Source organism: Mastigoproctus giganteus, chromosome 8 (genome assembly GCF_048544385.1).
Source record: "Mastigoproctus giganteus isolate SK-2022 chromosome 8, ASM4854438v1, whole genome shotgun sequence".
Classification (NCBI taxonomy): Eukaryota; Metazoa; Arthropoda; class Arachnida; order Uropygi; family Thelyphonidae; genus Mastigoproctus; species Mastigoproctus giganteus.
The window spans coordinates 129,641,941-129,664,454 of NC_143582.1; the positions used below are offsets into that span (position 1 = coordinate 129,641,941).

Consider the following 22,514-nt stretch of genomic DNA (forward strand, 5'->3'; position numbering starts at 1 on the left):
ATTGACACATGTAAAGTACTACGTTGGGGAAGCAGTAACCCCAGAGTAATGTATCAACTGCGTGGTACTACACTCAGGGTGGTAGAGAGTGAAAAGCACCAGAGGGTAATTGTGCAAGCAGATATGAAGTTTTCTGAGCAGTGCAGTCTGCAAGATTAGCTCATGGTGTCTTGTCAATGATATACAGGAATTTTTCTAGCAAGGATAATGAGGTGATTATCCCCTTGTATAAGGCCACACCTTGAGTACTGTATACAGGTCTGGAGGCCTCATTTTAAGAAGGATGTAGAGCTTTTAGAACGAGTACAGAGAAGGGCAACAAGATTAGTGAATGGAACAAAGGGTTGCTCTTACGAGGAAAGGCTTAAGTTTTGCAAATTACAGTGTCTGGAGACTAAGCAACTGCGAGGTGATCTGTTTGAGATGTATAAAGCCTTGAATGGTTTGAGCATGCTCAATGCTGATGGGATTCTTCCTCTTGCTCAGAATAATCACCTGAGAGGGAATAAATTCAAATTGAGGAAATATATGTCTAGGCGATGCACAGAAGTTTGCCTTTAGCCAGCGAGTGGTTGGTTGGTGGAACAGACTTCCATCCCTTGTTGTGGAAGTTGATAGTCTAAATAAATTTAAGGCTGAGCTGGACAGGCATTTCAAATGAATGGAGGAGTGAAATGGGAGTGGTTTTTTTTTTTTTTTTTTTGGCTGAAGCTGCATAAGCTTGCTTTCTTGCATCATATGCCTCTACTAATGCTAATGATTGTAACAGAACACGATACTGAATAGAAAATCGATTTATTATGAAAGCAGGTCAAAACATATGTGAAAAAAAAAAAAAATCAACCATAAGATGGTGTCTTAATGTCAGATAATCATAAGATGCTGGAATCAATGATATAGATGAAGAGGATTAGTTATACCGGTCTGGGGATACTAAAGGTTACAAGAAGAGAAAACAGATAACAATAAACACTGATAATTAATTTGTAAAAATGAAAATGGTTAACCACATACTTTAACAAATAAGTGCCCAACAATTCATTTATTTATAATTAAAATCATTAAAACATATGTCCATACCTTTAGGGAGAGTGTTGAACTCAACATAGCTAATCAATGAATCTAACTTTTTAGTATTTTTCTCATCATTGTACAGCAGCCTTCCAGGTTTCACCCTTACAGATACTCGATACATAGTGTTGGATGACAGTCCTGGGGGAAGGGGGGAAGAAAGAAAAGTTATAAGGCACTTGTATCATATTGTGCATTTATTTTATCTGATGTCTTAGAATTTTTTTTGAAGAATCCCTCCATCCCTCAGCTAGTAACATAAGTGCAATAAAGGATAAAATAGTAAAATAACATTAGCACCACAATTATGGATATAATTAGTAAAAAGTAAACTTATTGACTTTTTTTTTTTTTTTTTTGGAATTTAACTGAATATTGGGTATATGATGACCTTTCTAAGTTTATAATATATATAGTTCTTTGTTTGTATTCCTCGATCCTAGCATGGATGTGAATCTTGTTGTAATGCACACATTTGTTTCTTAAATAATATATTTTAAATGTTAATTACTGGGGGTACACAGAAATGGGCGATTTTTACTTTTCATGTTCAGCAAAATTCCAAAATTAATCAGTTAAATGTGTGCAGAAAAAATGATTGTTTTACCAATTGCTAATTACCATTTGTGGATTAATTGTATTTTAAAACATGCCCTTGTTTGAATACAGCAGTAATTCCTAATTCATTTTTCTGTTAATTTGTATTAAAACTAGTATCTACCAGACAAAAACTTACTTTTAGGCAGTATCAGTAAAGTACCCGCTGATTTATGAATTTCTAAGCTAAAATTTTATCTTTCATTTCTTTGCAACAAATTTTAAGAGTAATAGTTTGATTTAATAGTAGGAATGATGCCTTAATTTGCCATAATATATTCATCATTAATGATTTCACTTAATTCATTCCCTTTATCTCTACAGATCATTTTAAAAAGTACACCCAAAAGCACACAGTATATATATATATGGAACTAGTACAGCACAGTTTGTACAGAAACCAAACCTTTTACAAAAATTAATCAATTTTATTTTTCGATTTTCTAATCTGGTATGTCAGTCCATTTTGTAATTGAGAATTCATGAAATTTTTCATTTTTATGCAGTAAGTTAAAAAACAAAGAAATTACACTATCTCTAAAGTACTAGAAGCACATGCATTATTAACATAATGATCACAAGTTCAAGTACAGAGGCAGGGTTTTTTTTTTTTGCTGTCTTCAAAATCACAATTGAACTCATCATAACTTGTTTTAATCAAATTCACCTTCATACTTTTGTACTATTCTACTTAAAAAAAGAAGAATAGCACAAAACACACATGCACGCACGTATGGCAAATGTGAAAATAATATTAAAATGGAACAGCACAATAAATTGTGGAAACACAAAAAAGCCCAAAGTTGAAAAATTCTTATAAAACCTAAATTAAATAAATTTAGACAACACTAAAGAGACTGGCTGTAATATCAAAAAGTGAAATATCGCCCTGTATAACAGTATGCAGTAATTCAAAGGTAATGGGAGAAAAATACAAAGAATGTAACATAAAATATGAATAACTTAAGAAATGTATGCAATTGTGTTACATTTAAGGTACATTTGATTATTATTTCTTAAATAATTAATTGAATTTTTTTTCTTTTTCTAGGGATTAAAAGAAGTGGAAAGTAAATAACTAATTACCATGTTACCCAATTAATTTGTAATTAATTGAATAGTATATAAAAATAATTTTCATTTCACTGCTCAAAACGTATATACCTCACACAACATTTAAGTTCTCCTGGTGCATTAGTAATAAAGACTATACAGTGCACCAGGATAAGGCAGAAGCAACAAAAACAAGGTTTCCGGTAACCTATGGAAGTAGGTCACAATGTCAAAAGAATAAAAATAAAAAATAAATTTTCTGTTTATACTCCGGGACAACCAAACAGTCAGAGGAGTTAACAAGATAGATAGAATACAAGAAAAAGCACCGTATTCAATAGTCACGGGCTTGAACCCCGGCCACTCAAGGCACGTATACTTATGCACCCACGTGCCTGACCACTAGGCTACGGCGGCCTGTAATATGTGTGTGTGTGTGTGTTTACATTATTAATATATATAGTACACAGAGTACATCCATGGTGAGTTAGCTCCGAAGAGTGTGTTGCTTACATCTGATGAGTATGGGCTTGGCACACCCAGGGTTCTGAGCTGAATATCATAATTCTTCTCTTTCTTGGTGATTCCTTTCTCTCTCTCTCTCTCTCTCTCTCTCTCTCTCAGGGTAACTTGGAATTTTTTTTTGGCTGGTGCAGCATAAGCCTCAGACTTCTTTGCACTATATGGCAAATAATAATATACATAAAGTGAAAAAAAAATGGGGGTGATAGAAAGGGAATAGAATGTGAATGTAATAAAAAAAAACATAATAAGAGATAGATAATTACAAAATTGATGAACTTATGAAGACAAGAAATTAAAAACTGGAATCAACACAGAAATTTCTAGAAACATAGCTTATTAGTCTAATCCAAGTAAAGGTAAAGGGATTTGAAACCATAGTAATAAATAAGTACCTTTGGAAAAAATAACTTACAATATAGAGTCACACGAGGAAAAGGTAACAACACAAATGCATGTGGGAGAAAATGAAACAAAAACTGAAAAATGCATGCCAATGAGTAATTGCTGTGCTTTAATAAGATACAAATTTTACAATTTTTACTTATTTGTCTCTATATTGTAAGTTATTTTTTCCTCTGGTTTCAAATCTCTTTATCTTTATTTGGATTAGACTAATAAGTTATATGTTTCTACAAATTTCTGTTGTCGATTTAATTTAACTTCTCGTCTTCATAATTTTATCAATTTTGTAATTATTTATCTATTATTGTACATTTTTTTTTTCTGTTACCTTCTATCACTTTCTATCTCCCTCATTTTTTTTTTCACTTTATTTTCCATGCCTTGCATAGGTTTAGCATTTGCTACCTTTGACTGCATTAGACTACTACTTCTTTTATCCATTTTAAGCCGTGGATATACATAAACAATATCAATGGTGACCTCTCTCCATAGATTTCTGTGAGCCTTGTTTTTATTGTTTTTGCCTTATGTAATATAAGTTTGGTGCATTATAAGTCTGATGCTAATGCATCAGAAAACCTTAAACCTTATGAATCATGCTGCAAGGTGCAATGAAGTGAACACAATTAACTTTTATATATAAATAGTAATAGCCACACAGTGCAAGCAAGCCACAGGATTTTGCTACAATGTTCGGGAGGGGGAGACCAAGTTGATAAGAAAACACAAATTATTTGCTTCTCTCCTCATATATGTAACTAACCCGTTGATCTTTTAATTTATTCAAACTTTCAGCCTTAACTACCTGCAAAGGCAACCTGTTCCAGCAATCAAAGACTCACTGGCTAAAAGAAAACTTCCTACAATCTAGCCTAATTCATTTCAATAACCCTTCTCAGAGCCTTATAAACCTCAAGCAGGTCACCTCTGAGGTGCCTGGTTGTCAAGCTCTGCAGCCCACATAACCAGAGCCTTTCCTCATATGGCCACCCCTTTTGTCAAACTCACTATGCAAGTTTCACACCTTGGGACCTTTTCAAGAAACTGGATGTCTTTCTTCAGTGAGGTCTCCATACTTGAGCATATTCCAAATGTAGTCTTACAATTGACTTATAAATTAACTTATATGACCTGCATATCTCTACAGGTTAATGTTCAAGAAATCATCGAAAGGACATCATGGACTTTACTGGCCACCTGTTTGCACTACTCAGAAAACTTAATATCTGCATGTATTATAACTCCCAGATTGCTTCCTTCCTCTACTGTTTTTAATTCAACCGCACCAAGTGTATAGTTCATTTTGGTGTTGCTATTCCTCAAGAGTAAGACCTTGCATATGGCTGCATTAAAACATCGCTGCCACTTTTCTGACTATCCTTGCAGCCTGTTCAAGTCACCCTAATGGAATGTTGCTTGGTACTGATCATTAACTACTCTACCAATCTTCACATTGTCTGCATATTCTGACATCAAGACTTCTATTTCAACATCAATGTTGTCAATGAAAATCAGAAAAAACAGTAATTTTCTGCCGATCCTTCACAATGATACAATGCTAGTGCCAAAGCTACCAGAAACTTATAGACTTGACCCTGATTCAGGATTGGAAAAGGAGGCTGCAGAACCCAGAATGAGTACTGCACCCTCCTGAGTTCTACAGAACTCAGAAGATGTAGAACCTAGAATGAGTACAGATCCAGACTTTTCAACTCTTGAAACTGCAAAGCCGCATCTAATCACTCAGGCAGAATTGAATGATTTGGACCTCTCCAAAAGCAATGCTCAGTTACTAGGATCCTGGCTTCAGCAGTGGAATCTTCTTGAAAAGGTTGTCAAGGTGTCTTTTTATAGGAAGAGACAATCTAACGAACATAATGACCTACTAATCCATGGATGGTGCTTTGGTTTACTTTTGGTTTATTGTAACAATGTCCAGGAATTGAATTAATGAAAAAGTTACATCTGAAGCATGTCCCTGAGCAATGGAGGCTTTTCAATGATTGATCCAACATCAGTTTGAAAGCAGTTTTACTCTATAATGGAAATAAGTATCTATTTATACCATTAGTCCATGCAGTTCACATGAAGGAAATGTACGAGAACCTATAAGCCGACCTAAAAGTGGTAGCTTTGCTGATTGGGTTGCAAGGTGGATACACTAAATACTGTTGTTTTTTATGCGAGTGGGACAGCCAAGCAAAGGATTGCAACTACAGGGTAAAAAAACGGCCAAACTGTTCAGAAACCACCAGGCCAGAAAAAAAGTAGTATATCCTCCTTTAGTGGATAAATCAAAATCTATTTACCTCCAATGCACATCAAGCTAGGTTTGATGAAAAATATTTGTGAAAGCGATGGATTAAAAAATGAAGGATTTTCCTGTTTGAGGCAAAAGTTTCCTTGAATCCATGAGGCCAAATAAAAGAGGGAATTTTTGTGGGTCCTCAAATGAAACTGCTATGTGGAATTTGCTAAAAAATTAAATGCTACAGAAATAAGAGCATGGAAGGTATTTGAAAGCATCTGCTGGAAATTTTTTTAGGTAATGAGAAATCACAAAATTACAGTGAAATTGTGGATGAGCTAACTTTAGTGTACAGAGAGTTGGAATGCAACATGTCATTAAAGCTGCATTTCCTACATTCCCATTCAAATTTTGACTTGATGTCAAAATCTGAAGATGATGTAAACAGTGGTAGAGTAGTTAATGACCAATACCAAGCAGCACTCCTTCAGAGTGACTTGAACAGGCAGAAGAATAGTCAGAAAAGTGGCAACTATGTTTCTATGCAGTAAAATGCAAGGTCTTACACCTGGGATACTCTATTTTTATGGTTGGGATACTCTTTAATATATTCTTGGGATACTCTAATTTATATTTGGTTTTTTATGATGGGATACTACACTTTATGCTCGATTTTCCAAGCAAAATAGAAATAGTGGTCATGCAAAAGAAACAATCGTTTATGTCATCTCGAGGTTCCTGCCATATCACTAGAACATCTAAAGGCATCAATTTATGATTACCTCTAAGCCACTCTGTTAATGTCCTTGAACATGAGCTACAGGAAATCTTTGGAGGCAATACTACATCTTGATATCCGACCTTGTATCCAAAATAGAGTTCATATGATTTTTATCACAAATTGTGACATTGGCTTCTGCTACAATTTTAATACCACTTCTCTGCAAATGTAGCTAAACCTATGAGGCTAATTTCAGCAAGAAAGCGACATACTTTATGTATGGTTGAAGAATGTGCACATAAAAACACAATTAAGAAATTGTAGATTTTTATTTCTAAAATAAACATAGTTCACAATTGAAACTAATGCACATAATACTTGTTTACAAACACAAATTCACTAAAACACTAGTTCACTTTGTTCACCACTTGCTCTCTGAAACACATACACTTTTTGAAATACGAAAATGCTTGCTTGGTGCAGAACCCACTTGTAATATACTAGTAATGAAGTTTCTAGAAGGCTCACAATGTTTCTAGTGAACTCCATCAAAAGTTCTAGAACATTCCAGAGACATCCTGACTTTTCTTCCATACGTAACGATATTCTAGAACATTCCAGAATATTTACCACATAATAGATTAAAAACAGCCACCGGCAGAGGTGAAAGTGATTCTTGCACTGCTTCTCTTGTAATGAGCAGTGGCCTAGAAAGCATGCTGAGGATTTCAAGAACTGCTGGGAGACAATTCGGAACCGTTTACTTTGCAGGAGCTGGAATCAGTCCTCAAAAGAATCAACATGAATAAATGCCCAGGTATTGACTGTATTGAGTATGTCTTCATAATATGCTTCTGTAGATTTAAACCAGAATACCTACTCCTGCTTTACAACAAGTGTCTCTCTTCCTCATGCTTCCACAATGACTGGAAGGTGGTATTGATTAAACTCATACCCAAGCCCAATAAACCGCTTACTGACCCAAAGTCGTTCAGGCCTATTGTGCTCTTAGCTAATCTGGGCAAAATACTAAAATGCCTAAGCCTTAAGAATCACCAATCTCTTCACTAACACTAAAGAGCTCATCTCTCCTTCACAGTATGATTTGATCCCAGGAAGGTCTTGTGAGGAGGCACTTACTGTCTTCTCTTCCACCTCCGGGTGGCTGGATTGCTTCTGGGTGGCTGGATGTTCCCTCAACTTGTAGAAACTATTCAGATGCTATTTCACCAACAGAACAATAATAGTAAAGTCAAGACATCACCAAGTGCAATGGTCTATCTATCAGAGATGCCACCCAAGGTTCCATCCTGGGGCCCCTGATATGGAATATGGTCTTACAAGACTGGCTACATAATACCTTTGACAACACAAAAATCACAGCCTTTGCTGATGATCTAACCATCATATTCTCAGGAAGGTCATGATCTGCAATAGAAACAAATGCCCAATGGGTAATTAATCATCTCTTGACCAGGGCTAGAACCAACAAACTACAAATCAACCCTGCCAAATCAAACATGATCATATTCAAAACTAAACTAGGTAGATACCAGGTGGCTCCCTCAGGTCAAGATCAATGGCATCCAACTTCTGATACTACAAACCAAAGTCTTAGGAGTGGTAATTGACCACAAGCTGTCTTTCCTGCCGCACCTGCAGCAAATGGCCACTAAGGTAAAGAGGTTCATCACAGCCATTAGAGTATTCAGAAGTGACTGGGGCCTCTCTAAAAGAACACTCCTGATATACTATAAAGTGGTTTTCCTCCCTATTTACAGATGGGATATCTTGAACTTTGGGGCTGTGAATAAAAGATTCCTCCCAGATGTAACGTTTACAATGACTAAATTAGTGGGACGGTGGTTCTCAATGAGCCTTGATACATCTTTCCTTAATGAGAAGCTATTTCAGCTGGGACTCTCAAACATGGATCAATGCGATGTGGGGGAAAAGAACTGGTTCCATATAATCTTTGACTCAGTGGCGTAGCTACCATGTAGACAGGCATGGCAATTGCCTCCGGGCCCGGGTCCTTTAGGGGCCCAGCATCTTTGGCTGTCTCCTGTTTTTGCAATTTTCATTAATTAAGTAGGGGCCCGAACATGTTCTTTGCCTCCAGGCCCGAAAAAGGGTAGCTACGCTACTGCTTTGACTGCATTCAATATGAAGAGCAGCGAGCACACCTGAAAACTATTGTGACAAACCTTGACCCTAGCCATATTGACCAATTTATTATGATGACTGACAACCTGAGGGCCTTCCAAACATTTGCTAAGGAAGTTTTCACCAGACACAGACACCTAAACCTGACTAGAACTGACCACCAACCTAGGATTTGAGCGGATTGCAAAATGATAAATGTCCTATCAAAAAAATTTTTTTTTGCTCTCTCTCTCTCTCTTTGCATTTATTCTGTTCTGAGTCTGGGACTAGTTCCTGGATCCGGAATAGCAATACACTCTCCTGATGCTCTTTCCCTCTCTGTCCTGTGTGGGATAAAAATCCTGGTGCAGGATGAAAAACTTTTTTTTTTTTCTTTTTTTTTTTTATTATAATTATTTTTATTTTTTCTATCTATCTGATGGCACCCAAATGACGCTCCCTTCCTTTCCTCGATCAGGACGTGGGATTTAAAGGCTTTTTTTTTTTTTTTTTTTTTTTTTTTTCATTCTCACCTTCTTGGGGCTCCCCAGGTCAGATTAGCAACCTCTCTCACCCACTCTCATTTTTTTAAATTTTTTCCTAACAAAAATTTATCCTGGACTAGGGCTTCCCTGGGCCGGGGAACTCCCTTCCTCTTTCATCTTTCCCCCTCTTCACCTTACTCTAGTTTTCTTTTCCTCCCTGGGAAACTTGTTCCCAAGGGATGAGGGCGAGCAGATAGTAGAGGAGGCCTCGCTTTCCAGCAGCTACGGACAAGTACCTGGAAGTGGAAGTCTAGGTGATCACTGCTTCCAAGTAGCCAAAAGGCCAATACACAACACTACACTACAGAACACACACACAAGCTCACAGACAAAATTTTTCTGTCCTATCACTTTATCCCGTGTGGGATGAAAATCTGTGTGGGATGAAAATCTGTATGGGATGAAAAACTTTTTTTTTTCCTGCTTCCTTTTCCCCTATCCCAGTTCAACCAGCATAGGATGCTCTGTCCTGTGTGGGATGGAATTTTTTTTTTTATTTTATTACATGACATACACTGGCCTTTTATTGCATGACTGGTCTTTTATTACATGACATACCTTGACAGAGTTTGTAAAAACTGAACAGAGCAATCAGGCAGAGATGAACTTCTGTTCTAGGAACCGCCCATACAAAAACACAATACAAAATCATGGAACAAGTAAATGGATGGGTTGTGTTAGGGTAACTAAGAGTAAGAATAGGTGCTTGTATACTTGCATGTACACCAATGATAGGAGTAAAGTAATTCAATTCAATGAATTTGAAGTGCTGATCAAGATATCAAAGGCAGATATTGTTGGTATATCAGCGATGTCGCAGATATAAGGAATGCAGAATTGGAATTTTAAGAGTACAACGTGCACAGAAAGGACAGACAGATTAGGAAGGGAGAAGGGATTATGCTGTTAGTTAGGAAACATAAAATCTAAGGAAGTACATCCAGTTGACATGGATAACTAGTGCAAGGCTGAGTTGGTTTGGTGCAATATATAAGAACTGGGAACCCAAAATTGAGTGTAGGAGTGTATTACAGGCCTAATGACTACGTTGAGTACAACAAACAACTGTACAGAGGAAGAGTGGGCCAGTAAACAGAATGTCTTATAATGAAGGATTTCAACTTTCCAGGTATTGGCTGGAACTTGGAGATTGGTAACTTGCACACTAGCAAGACTTTTGTGGATTTATTGGATGACTGCAGCATGTTTGAGAAGCAACCACAGATCAGATACTCTTGATTTGATGATCAGCAGTGGGTGCCTCCTTAGCCAGGTGGGAAGGAGCAGCAGTGCGTAGCACACGCTTCTTAATCAGACCGGGGTTCGAGCCCGTCACCACCAAATACTGAGGATGCGGAAAGGTCAGGAAATGACCACCGCATATCCCGGAGCAATATGGCCTTAGGTGCTAATGCTCCTAAAAACCAAATAACAACAACAACATTATCAGCAGTGATTATTTATGCATTAAAAATCTGCAGATAAAGGAAACACTAGGTGGCAGTGATCACTGTGTACTGATGTTGGATTTACTTAAAAATGTAACTACCAACAGGGGTAAAAGGAAGGGTTTGGCTTTTGTAAAGGGACTATGATGGTCTCACACAGTTTTTAATTCTGTACAGTGAAACCAACTAATGATGGACCAACAGCAAATTCTAAATGGGAAGCATTCAAGGAAAAATTTTGGAAGCTACTAGCCTTTTCAATACCAACCAAGAAATACTGTTCAAGGTTTAGGCCTAAATGGATGACAGATGATGTTTGTTTGTTATTTGGTTTTTAGGAGCATTAGCAACTAAGGCCATATTGCTCCGGGATATGCGGTGGTCATTCCCTGACCTTTCCGCATCCTCCATATTTGGTGGTCACGGGCTCGAACCCCGGTCTAATCAAGAAGCGTGTGCTATGCACTGCTTCTCCTGCCCACCCGGCTACGGAGGCGCCGCATGACAGATGAACAAAAAGACTCATGGCAGGGGAGAAATATGCATGGGATGCCTATAAATTATCAGGAACCATTCCTGATAAGAAGCCTATGGTAGATATAAGCTACTCTGTAATCAAGTCAGAAAGTAGGTTAGGCAGGCATGGGCAGATTATGAGAAATCTTTGGGGTTGAATCATATTGGTCCACTTCATATTGATGGTTAGACTGTTGATGATCCTGCTCAGGAAGTTGAAAAACTGAATGGTTATTTTATATCCACATTCATACATGAAGAATTTTGTAGGGAAGTGGACGCCAGAAATTTATCAACCATAAGATATAAATTTATCAACCATTCAAACTCTTAACAGGTAGCTAAATGATTTTGTAATAACTGAGAGGTAAGTGGAGGAGAAATTGTTGAGGTTAAACGTAAGAAAGGCACATGGTGTAGATGGGACTATCCAGTTATATTAAGGGAGGCAGCAAAGAAAGTAAGCAAATCCTTAGCCATAATTATGAGAGCATGCTTGTGGGGAGGTGCCCACAGACTGGAGATGTGCAAATATATCCCCAATTTACCAAGGGGGATCAAAGGGTGACAAGAGTAACTACAGACCTATTAGTTTAACTTCTGTTGTGTGGAAAATAATGGAGTCTGATTAAACAAGCAATGCAGGATCATCTAGACAAGACTGCACTAATAGTTCAGACACAACATGATGTAAGGGGAAATGTTGCCTTCAATGGTTTGATACACTCCTTGGCAGTCTCCCTCAAAAGTACTGAGTTTATGCCATCAACTACAGGTGCCTCACTTGCCTTTATGCTCAAAAGTTTTTCTGTAATTTCAAAATCACTAATTTCATGACTATTTCTAATAAATTTTATTAGTTAATTAGAAATTAATCAGATAACTACAGAGTATATGTGTAAGTGTGCTTGGATGTGAGTGTGTCCATGCATGCATGCATGCAATGAGAAAGACTTGTATATTTCAATGGTTTCAATGATATATATTTCAATGGTTGCAAAGGTTTTAAAAAGTTAACAGAATAATGAAATCTGATTGAATATATATGGCTCAGTAAAATGACTAAAAGTAATAAAAGATGGATGATGTTTATCAATAAAATCAGGGCATTTGTATTGTTAAAGTGGTGTTGAAACTCTCGTCCAAAGGGGAGGGGGAGAATCAGCCCTCATCAAAAAACAAATACAGGCATACCTCGATTAACGAATAGGATGCGTTCCACGAAATTACTTCGTTAAGCGAAACTTCGTTTTCAGAGGTAAAAATACTATGGCCAGAATAGGGATACGTTCCTATGTAAAGAAAATGAAAAGCTTTTTTTCCAACAAAGAAAAGTTTTATTAAATAAACAGTCAACTTACATACAAAGTGAAATCACATTTTAAAATATGAGGTTAAAGTTGATTGTTTATGCTTTTTTTCTCTTTCATTTAACAATTGCCTATACGGAGTTATTGCATTTAACACTGATCGCTTAACTATAACACTTCTTCCTAAATCAGGATCATTTTCATTAAAAAAATTTAAAACGCTTTCAATGTCATTTAAGCACCTTTTTAAATCTTTGGTTGTTAACACTTTTTCGGCAGGAACTTCTTTAACTTCGCCTTCATTATCTTTGTCTTCGTTGCTAACAAGGTTTTCTAAATCTTCCACTGAAAAACCATCATCTTCTGCATTCAATAAATTTCTAACATCCTCTTCATCAACGTTTTCGAAACCTATTGATTGAGCCATCTGGATAACTTCATTTCTAATTTCTTGGATGTTATTTTCTTCTTCTAGTACAACTTCTGGCCATATTTTGCGCCAAACTCCATTTAAGCATTTCTTAGTGACTTCTTTCCAAGAACTGTTTTCAATTGCGTTTTTAATGGTGTAGTTTTTCCAAAAAGTTTTAACTGTCATTTCCTCTTTATCCTCTAGTTCAGTTAAATTGCTTAAAGTTCGACGCAGATAATAAGCTTTAAATGATGCTATTACTCCCTGATCCAATGGTTGAATCAGGGAAGTTGTGTTTGCTGGAAGAAACACAACTTTGACAGGAATGCATGTGTCCAACGTGTTAAGATCAGTAGGATGTCCCGGAGCATTGTCTAACAAAAGAGCTTTTTCTTCAAAGTTGTTTTTTTGACAATACCGTTTTACTCCAGGACAAAAGTGGTTAACAAACCAATCAGTAAATAACTCCTTGGTAACCCACGCTTTTCTATTTGCTTTCCATATTACAGGTAAATTCATTTTTATGTTACCTTTTAACGCCCTCGGATTTTCTGAATGGTAAACCAATAGCAATTTTAATTTATAATCACCAGAGGCATTTGATCCAAAGAGTAACGTTAAACGGTCTTTGGCTGCTTTAAATCCAGCAGCTGATTTTTCTTCAATAGAAATGAAGCTTTTTGTTGGTAGCCGTTTCCAGAACAAACCGCTTTCGTCAACATTGAACACCAAATTTGGTGGAAAATTTTCACGTTCAATTATTTCCTTTAGTTTTTCTGGAAACTTATTTGCAGCTTCAACATCTGCACTTGCAGCTTCTCCTGTTAATTTTACACTATGAATCCTGGCCCGTTTTTTAAATTTCTCGAACCAACCACGAGAAGCCCCAAAGGTTTCCGTAATTTCTTCAGTTTGTTTAGATTTCAGGTGATTAAACAAAAATAATGCTTTTTCTTGAATCACCATTTGACTTAAAGGCATATGACGTTGTGACATATCATCTATCCACAAACTTAACATTTTCTCCATTTTTTCTAAAATTGGATTCCTTAAGCGAGTTAATTTTGCCGCTGTAACATCTGTACAATTCTGAGCATTGACTTAGTATGGTTGTTAAAGTTGATTGCGCTAATCCTAAAGAATGTGCCACATCGGATTTTCTTTCGCCGCTTTTAACACGTCGTACGATATTTAGTTTAGTTTCCAAAGAAATTGCTTTTCTTTTCTTTGATTCTGACATTTTAATTAACTAAAACAAAAATATTTCCAATAAAATTTACAAAATCTACGTTATGTAATGCTACAAAGAACCTACGTCAATTATTGCAATGCGCCGAATAGGTTGGGCAATAATTTTGATGTATTTAGATTTAGACCTGTGGGGCATATACACACACACACATATATATATATATATAAAAAAAAAATGTTGTGCAAGAGAAAAGTAAGGGAGGTAGGCAGAAGACTGGAGGGTAGGAAACAGAAGAAGGGGGCCGACAGGGAAGATGGCCCCTGATGACAGTGTGGCATGCCCAGTGCTTCACCAGAGAGAAGGAGTGGGGTGGACAACAAGAAAAAAAGAAAAAACACCTCACCACAAAAAAAAAAAAAAAAAAATCATTGTGTAAGAGAAAAATAGGGGGGGGGGAGAAGAACAGATGGTAGGAAACAGAAGAAAGAAGCCAGAAAAAAAAAAAAAAAAGAGAGAGAGATACCTCGCAAGTGCAGGGTAGGTACAGCTAGCACAGCCAGTCAGTTGGAGCTGACACTTGGTGGAAATCCAGCAGTGTGAGTGCTGCTATTGTGGATGGGTCATGTTCAGGAAGGTCTAGTCCAGGTGTCGTCATTGGAACTCCATTGGTGAGTCTGTGTCGTATCCAGACTTAAGGCTGGTCCAGTAGTCCATGATAACGAATAGTGGGGTGGTCAAAACCGGGAGTCCAAGATATGATGGTCAAGTCCAGGGATCGATGGTAGGTCTCTTCTTGATGAGATGTGTCACATCTAGTTGGGAGAAGTTGGTCCAGGAATCAATGATAAGGAATTTGTCAAGGTATGTGTGTGGACCCTGTCTTTGATTGCACTGCTAGTATTGTCCCCACTTGGGATAATACTAGCAATACTAGCAGAGCCCTGACTCAATTTGCAATGGACCTATTGATTTGGATGCTAAGGTAGTGGTAGCGCTTTCTGCCTGGTAAATAGGTCCATTGCAAATTGAGTCAGGGCTCTGTAAGTTTCTTCATTCTGTAAGGTGAGGTGTTCTTGATTTTGGTAGTTGAAGCGTAGTCTCGTTATTAGGATCCTCCTGAAGTCCTCGTAGATTTCACAGCTGTGGGCAAGGTGCTCCCACGTCTGATCCTCTCCACAGTGACAGCAGGGTGAGTCCGAAATTCAGAAGTCATGTAGTTTTTTCTGGAAGGAGCCATGTCCAGTGAGGAGGTAGGTAGCATAGAGTCCCGGTGAAAACCAGACTGGTGTGAGGGGGTAGGAGGCCCTGACATCTGGGAGGAATCTTTTGGTGACAGCGCCTTTAGTTGAGGTCGGCCATCTTTCTTGCCAGGTGTCTGTTAGATGTTCATTAAGTCTCTTCTTTTGTGTTTCTATTATTTGCTGGGTCAGTAGTGAAACGTGCGCAGGTAACTGCTCTTCCTTTGGCTATTTGATAGAGCAACCCATGACGAACAATCTCCAGGTCCAGTGAAGACCCTTTAGCGCATGGGTGCTGACAGTGCGACAGGTATGCGAGGACAGAAGGAGAAGAGAGTGCTGGATAGTTCCTAGGCGCGATCTGTCTACTACTGTATTGGCCTTCTTGTACCAGACTCCAGAGTCATAGGTGATAACTGGGATGAAAACTGCCTTATAGAAGAGGGACAGCATTCTCTTCTTTAAGTCCCAGTCCTTCCGGGCAACTCTTGAGACTTGGGCAGCATACTTCCTGATCTTAATTCTGAGTTGATCTAGATGAGAAGTGAAGGAAAGGTTTTTGTCTTGAAGGTTTGAAGATCAAACATAGATATTTAAGCTCTGTTTTTAGTTTTACTGTAACACCACTGACCTTGATTTGGGGTGGTCTTCTCAAATCAACGGTACCTTTTAGTAGGATCGAATTGGTTTTCTCTAGGGAGATCTTTAGGTTGTTATGCTTTGCCCAAGCTTGAAGGGTGGAGATGGCCTGGTTGGCAGTTGCTTCTAGTTGGGCTCTGTTATTGGCAGAAAAGAGCATGACCAGGTCATCTGCATGGGCCTGGGTCTGTACACTGTTGAGTTTGGTGTTCAAGAAATCATCCAGCACCAGATTCCAGAGGAGAGGCTCCAGGACAGATCCCTGAGGGCATCCCTTGAAGACTAGTCTGGAGACACTGCACTGGGGAGTGGACACGACAACTCGCCAGTCCTGGAGATAGGTCTTGATGCATCTATATAAGTTTTCTGGGACTTGTGCCCTCTAGAGCCTGCCGAGGATGCTGGGCCACCAGAGAGAATCGAAGGCACCAGCAAAGTCAAAGGAGATTAGAAGAAAGTATTTGGAGTTGCAGTTGGTAGCAGCTTCAATGATTGTTTCCAGTGCATCTACCGTGGAGCGTCCTTTCCGGAAACCATACTGGTTAGGTGAGGAGAGACCAGCGTCATTGTAGTGGGCTTCTATTCTATGGGAGATCATCTGTTCGAGAAGTTTGCTGAAGACTGGCAGCAGTGCAATGGGCTGATAGGATTGTGGCAGATCATGTGGTTTGGTTGCATTCTTCAATATAAGTCTAACGGTTGCAGTCCTCCACTGTGTGGGGAAGAATCCTTGGTGAAGACGGTGGTTAAACAGGTTGAGTATGGTAGTGGGAATAAGTTCAATGGCTTTCTGGACGATTTCTGGATCGAGCATGTCTCTGCCTGGAGCCTTCTTGTTTCTGATTCTAGATGCAGCTAAGTTGAGCTCGGTTGGGGTGAAGGGTTCTTCAAATGCAGTTGTGCAATATGTTTCATTTTCCAGGGAGTCATGTGCTGTGTAATTGCGCATTGATTCTGGTCTGGGCTGAGGCTGCTAGAATTGAAGTGGCTAGCTGCACTGGTCAGTTCCTCCTTAAAAAGGTTCCAGTCAGCCTTATTCAGGGCATATCTTCTTTGTTGAGTTCGGTTGGTTGGTTGAGTTACTAGTGAACGGTGTAGTTGGAAGGTTAGCACCCTGTGGTCAGAGGTGGTCCAGTCCTCACGGACTGTCCAAGAAGCAAGGTGCTGAGCAATGGTTCTTGAGGCTAAGGTGACATCAATGGTAGCTTCCCACAGGGTACTGGAGAAAGTTGGCAGGCAGTTAGGTTTGTTTAGAATGACCAGGTTGCTGTTAGACAAGTAGTCCTCAAGACGTTGGCCATTTCTATTTCCTCTGTGATTTTGAGTTCGGCTGTGCCAGGCTGGGGACCTGCAGTTAACATCAGCCCCTATAATGAGTTTTGCATTTGGCATTTGTAGCTGGATGGTCTGTAGATATCGGGTGGTAGGAAGAATATCTTCCCCCGGTCGACAGTATATCGAGACTAAGTAGAATTGCCCCAGTGGTGAAATTACATGGGCGCACGCAGCCCAGCTAGTACACAGATCAGTGATTTTGGTGACAGTCAGTTCGGGATTGCAAACGACGATCGTGGCCCAGGGTGTGTCACCATCAACCTGGACCACTTTAAATCTCAAGGGGTAGCCTTTTACCTCCTTATCATGAGTATGGCTCCTGAAGAAGCAGCACATCTAAGTTCTCTTCATCTGCCTTTTTGACTAGTTGTGCAGCAACAGCCCTGGACCTCTGAGCGTTATGTTGTGCTATTTTCACAGTGTGGATATTTACGTTTGGTCTGTTACTCCCCATAATCTATTCTTGACTGTTGAGCACTTCTAGCTTTGAGATAAACTGGGCAATTGCTGTCATGGAGTGAATGGTTGGCTGGCATCTTTAGGGCCTTGCAATTGGCACATATGGGAGGTTGAGACTTTGGGGCATGTAGCATACTCATGCCCCATTTCGGAACAGTGGCTACAGGTGGGCAGATTTTGCCTGCACGTGTGCGTGGATTGGCCGAAACGGCAGCACCTGAAACATTTGGGGACAGCTACATGCTCCCTAAAGCGGTGGCTCCCCCAGTTGATGTAAATTCTTGTTTGCTGGGAGAGGATCTTCCAGGCCTTGGGTGATAGCTCAAAGACCTAGTTAATGGTGTGCCCAGCTCTGGTTTTTGTTTGGAATTTAGGGATTATGTGAGAAGTCGGTTCTTCACCTGGGAGTTCCTGTGGAAAATTTCGCTTTGCAATTCCTTTGGAGGGAGATCCTTGTCCACGTCTAGTACCAGTATACAAGGGCCCTTTTGTCCAGGGGGGCTCGGCCATGAGTCCCAGAGATGGTATTTTAGGGTTCTTAATAATCAGTTCAGCATCCTCTTTTGTGGCTGTTTCTATAATTACTCCTGTATTTTGCGTTTTGCGAATTGACTTGATTTTAGTGTTCTTTAAGTCATCTGTCAAGGAGTCCATGACAGTCTTCTTGACCTCCTCACTGGACATACAACCTTCATTGGTAAGGGGTTTAAGTACCACTAGGTTAGGTCTGGGTGATAGTGTTTTCTTCAGTGTAGTCCATAGATTGGCACCTGAATTGTTTGTCTTGCAGCCCAGTTCCTGAGATTCAGGAATAAAGTCCGGTGGTGGCTTCCTCAGCGCTTGGGCATATGTGGAGTTGCGCTGTCGCATTTGTTTTACTCCACAGTCAGTGTAGGCTTCCAATTTTGCAGTTGCCTTTTTGCTTTCCAGGTGTCTGGATAAGCAGCAATTCCAGTTTATTCCATAGGGTGACGATTTCTGCCCTAAGAAGTAACTCTGTTAGTTGGCTCTTTGAGCAAGTTCTCCAGTGCTACTTTGAGATGTAGCAATTGTTGGATAACTGTCCCCTCAGGCATGTTGGGGTCAAGGGGGAAGGTCAGGTTGTCTCATGTCTGTGTACTCGGTTTGGGAGGGGGGGTTCCATGGTCCCTCCGTTTTGAGATTCTGACCTGGTTTCCCGATCAAATTTGGTACCGATTGGTTTTTTGTTCTTCTTAATAGGGGGTTCAGTTTGAGATTCTTCGTGTTGCTCTGCTATTTTAGGGTTGTCGGTCACTGGCAGGGTTGTGTTTACAGCCGATTTCCTCGATTTACCCTCCATTTGAGCAATACGAATTGGCACGTTCACTGCGGATGAGCGAGTGGCGAGACAGTCTCAGAGAAGGAGCTCAGAAAATGAGGGCAGATGATACCCATTGCAAGTTAGTAGGTGAATCAACTTAAGAAGTGCTACACAAGAACAGCTACCACCAATAGGATTTACAGTATAAGTCACGTGCTATTTGCCCTGGGATGACATCCATATGGTCATTATAATGGTATTAAGTTAGACCAGTGATTATTATTTATTGCTTGCAAAATTATTTAAATCAAGTAGCACAATTCAAATTTCCGCCGAAACCGTGGGGGCAAAATCAGCCATTCACATCCAGTATCTCGGCACACTGCGAATGTGTCGCCGACGCCTTCCTTGTCACAAGAGAAACTATATTCGTCGTAACGCAGAGGTACACGACGTAACATCTTTTAAGTTTTTGTTTTCTAATTCGAGTGTAGTAGGGAGATGAATGCTATGAGAAGCAGGTGGTCGCGGGAGGGCAATTACTGCCAGAGGCATAGAGTGCGACTAAGTAGCTCTCACTAAAGGGAAGCTTAAGCAACAAGTGACCCTCAGCTATGATTGTACTCACACAGCGGGGTCACCCTCCTCAGTCAATAGTGCAGTTCAACCGTGGTAGAAACAGAAATATGTATTTGCTACACTTTCCAATTCTAGAACAATGCCGCCAAGATGGGCAGACACATTGTTACTAGCGTTGGATACCAACGAGTTGAAATGCACGAGAATGGCCCAGAAAAATGAAAAACTGATCTCACCACTGAGTTCCTCTTCCTTAAAAACCCTTGTATGGCACAAATCCAAAAGCTGGCACTATTTTAAACTGATTAAAACTATCAGTATGCACGGAGCGATTTGCAGCACGTGTTACCAAGAAGGCAGCCGTGTGTGTGAGTCTGTGTGTGTGTGTGTGTGTGTGTGTGTGTGTGTGTGTGTGTGTGTGTGTGTGTGTGTGTGTGTGTGTGTGTGTGGGAACTCCCTGACTTACTTAAGGGTTGCATTCTGTAGAATGCTACATAAGTTGGGGAATTTTCCCATGCTTGTGCAGCACTCGCTGAATTGATTGCATCAAAAAAAGAAATGTTCAATAGACATGTAAATAGAATTATTTATTGTATTTATTAAATTTTTTTATCTCATGTGGAGAAAAAATTACAAAAGCATGCAATTTAAAAAAATTTCAAAATTATAAAATTACAAAAAAAGAGAGGAGACAGGCATAATATCAGTAAGTTTACCTCTCGAGCATCATTGCCAGAATCGACGTCTTCAGCTGATAAGTATGCCGCTGCGGAGATTGAAGGCTGTGGAGATTTAGAAGGGGGTCCACCACTCAACCTTACAAAAGAACATATTAATGGATGACTGGACGGTGGCTTTTTTCTTTTCATCGTAGATTTCTTTGTAGCAAGCAAGCATATCATTCACCCCTCGTTTAACTTTTAAGAATTATTCGCTGTCAGAATCCATCCATCTTCTCAAACCTCGCCATTGCCAATGCAATTTCACGAAATGCCATTGCTATCTCTCTGGTGATGAAGCATCTCAGCTCCTCATTTGGTTCATCTTGAGTTTTGTCATCATTTTCTTCTTTCACTATCGTTGCCTGCAAGTCAATAAATTCTTCATTAGATAATTCCTTCTCTTCTTCCTCTATTAACTCCTCCACGTCTTTGGCATCAACCTCCAACTGAAGTAGCTCTGCAACCTTTACAACCTTATCTGTAACCACTTCATATGATTTGTCTTTTTCAAATCCTTCAAAGCCTTTTACATGCTGTGGGCATATTTTCATCCATGCACCATTTAAACAACTTTTAGTAATTTCCGCCAAGGCCTTATTAATGTTAAAGATGCCATGGTATATATTGTAAGATTTACAAAAGTCTCTTAATGTAAAATTTTTCTCACCGTCTGCTGCAGACAATGCCTGAGCAAATGTTGTGCGTAAAAAGTATGCTTTTAAATTTGAAATAACATCCTGATCCACAGGGTGGATGAGCGAAGTCGTGTTTGGCGGTAGAAATATAACTCTCACATTCAAATTGAAATCATCCAGATGTGTAGGATGTCCAGAAGCATTATCTAATAGAAGCAAAATCTTGAAAGGAACGTTGTTGTCTTTATAATATTTTTCAACCTTGGGTATGAAGCAGCATTTAAACCAATCCTCAAAGAGAGATATTGTTATCCATGCTCTCTGTTTCAATCGGAAATGCATGGGTAGGGTGGCTTTATTAATGCCCTTAAATGCACAAGGATTTCCAGAATGCTACACAAGCAGTGGTTTTAATCTGTAATATCCACTGCATTAGCCCCAATCAAAAACATGGCATTATATTTTTTCTTTGGCAATGTATTTTCGATCTGGCATTTTTTTCCAATACAGAGCAATCTCATCAACATTAAAAATTTGCTGCATTGAATAGCCACCTTCATCAATAATTTTTTCCAACACATCACAAAATTTCTCTGCAGCTGCAGAATCTGCAATGGTGACTTCACCACATATGTTGTGGAAACCAGCGTGATGCTTGAGCCTATTAAACCACATGTTGCTTGCCATGAACTTGGCTTGGGGTTCACTGTACTTATCCTTAATATCTTTATAAATACTTGTTGCTTTTGCTTGAATGGTCATTAGACTCAGAGGCACTCGCTTCTGAATCTGATTTTCGATCCATATTATTAACAGCTGTTCCATCTTCAATATAGCACCTGAACGCTGTTGATCTTAAGTAAGTTGATCCTTTGACATGTTTTTTTTTTATATGTGCACTGTGCTATAAAATACTATTCACTGTTGAAGCAGCGAAACCTAATTCCCTTGCAACAGATGACAAACTTTGCCCTGCTTCGTACTTCTTAATCATTTTCATCTAATTTCTAAACAAATTTTGTTTCGTTTCCTGGCATTACCACCACTTGCACTTTCTGTTGGTCACTTTCCCTTCATCATTGTAATATGTAAATAGGAATGAAGAGAAGTTTTGAAAATTTGTATTTTATATGATTGAAGATTTCATGAATTGGGAACACATTTCACCATAATAGCATAAAAACCCACACAATTGCAGTTATCAGTATTATCGCAAATGCAATAATATTGAGTTTACTACCTGTTCCTAATTAGATGCATGAACAGAAAAGTCCAATAAACTGGAAAGTGCAAATTGTTTTAGTGCGATTTCCATTTTTCGAACTTTTCAACTTCGAAGGATTTGGAACAAATTACCAAAAAAAAAAAAAAAAAACCAATGTGTTATTGGGTTCACATTACGATATTTTCATGATACCTCCATTTATTCCTACAGGATGT

General features: G+C 38.9%; 1 protein-coding gene across 1 annotated transcript in view; it reads right to left on the minus strand.

The window, feature by feature from the left end:
• LOC150081819 (RIMS-binding protein 2-like) overlaps positions 1-22,514 on the minus strand; it is a 1,020,459-nt gene that overhangs the window by 352,840 nt on the left and 645,105 nt on the right. Inside the window, exon 18 of the mRNA XM_090380329.1 lies at positions 1,081-1,212. Within this exon, the coding sequence (XP_090236455.1) occupies positions 1,081-1,212 (132 nt within the window). The remainder of the gene's footprint in view (positions 1-1,080; positions 1,213-22,514) is intronic.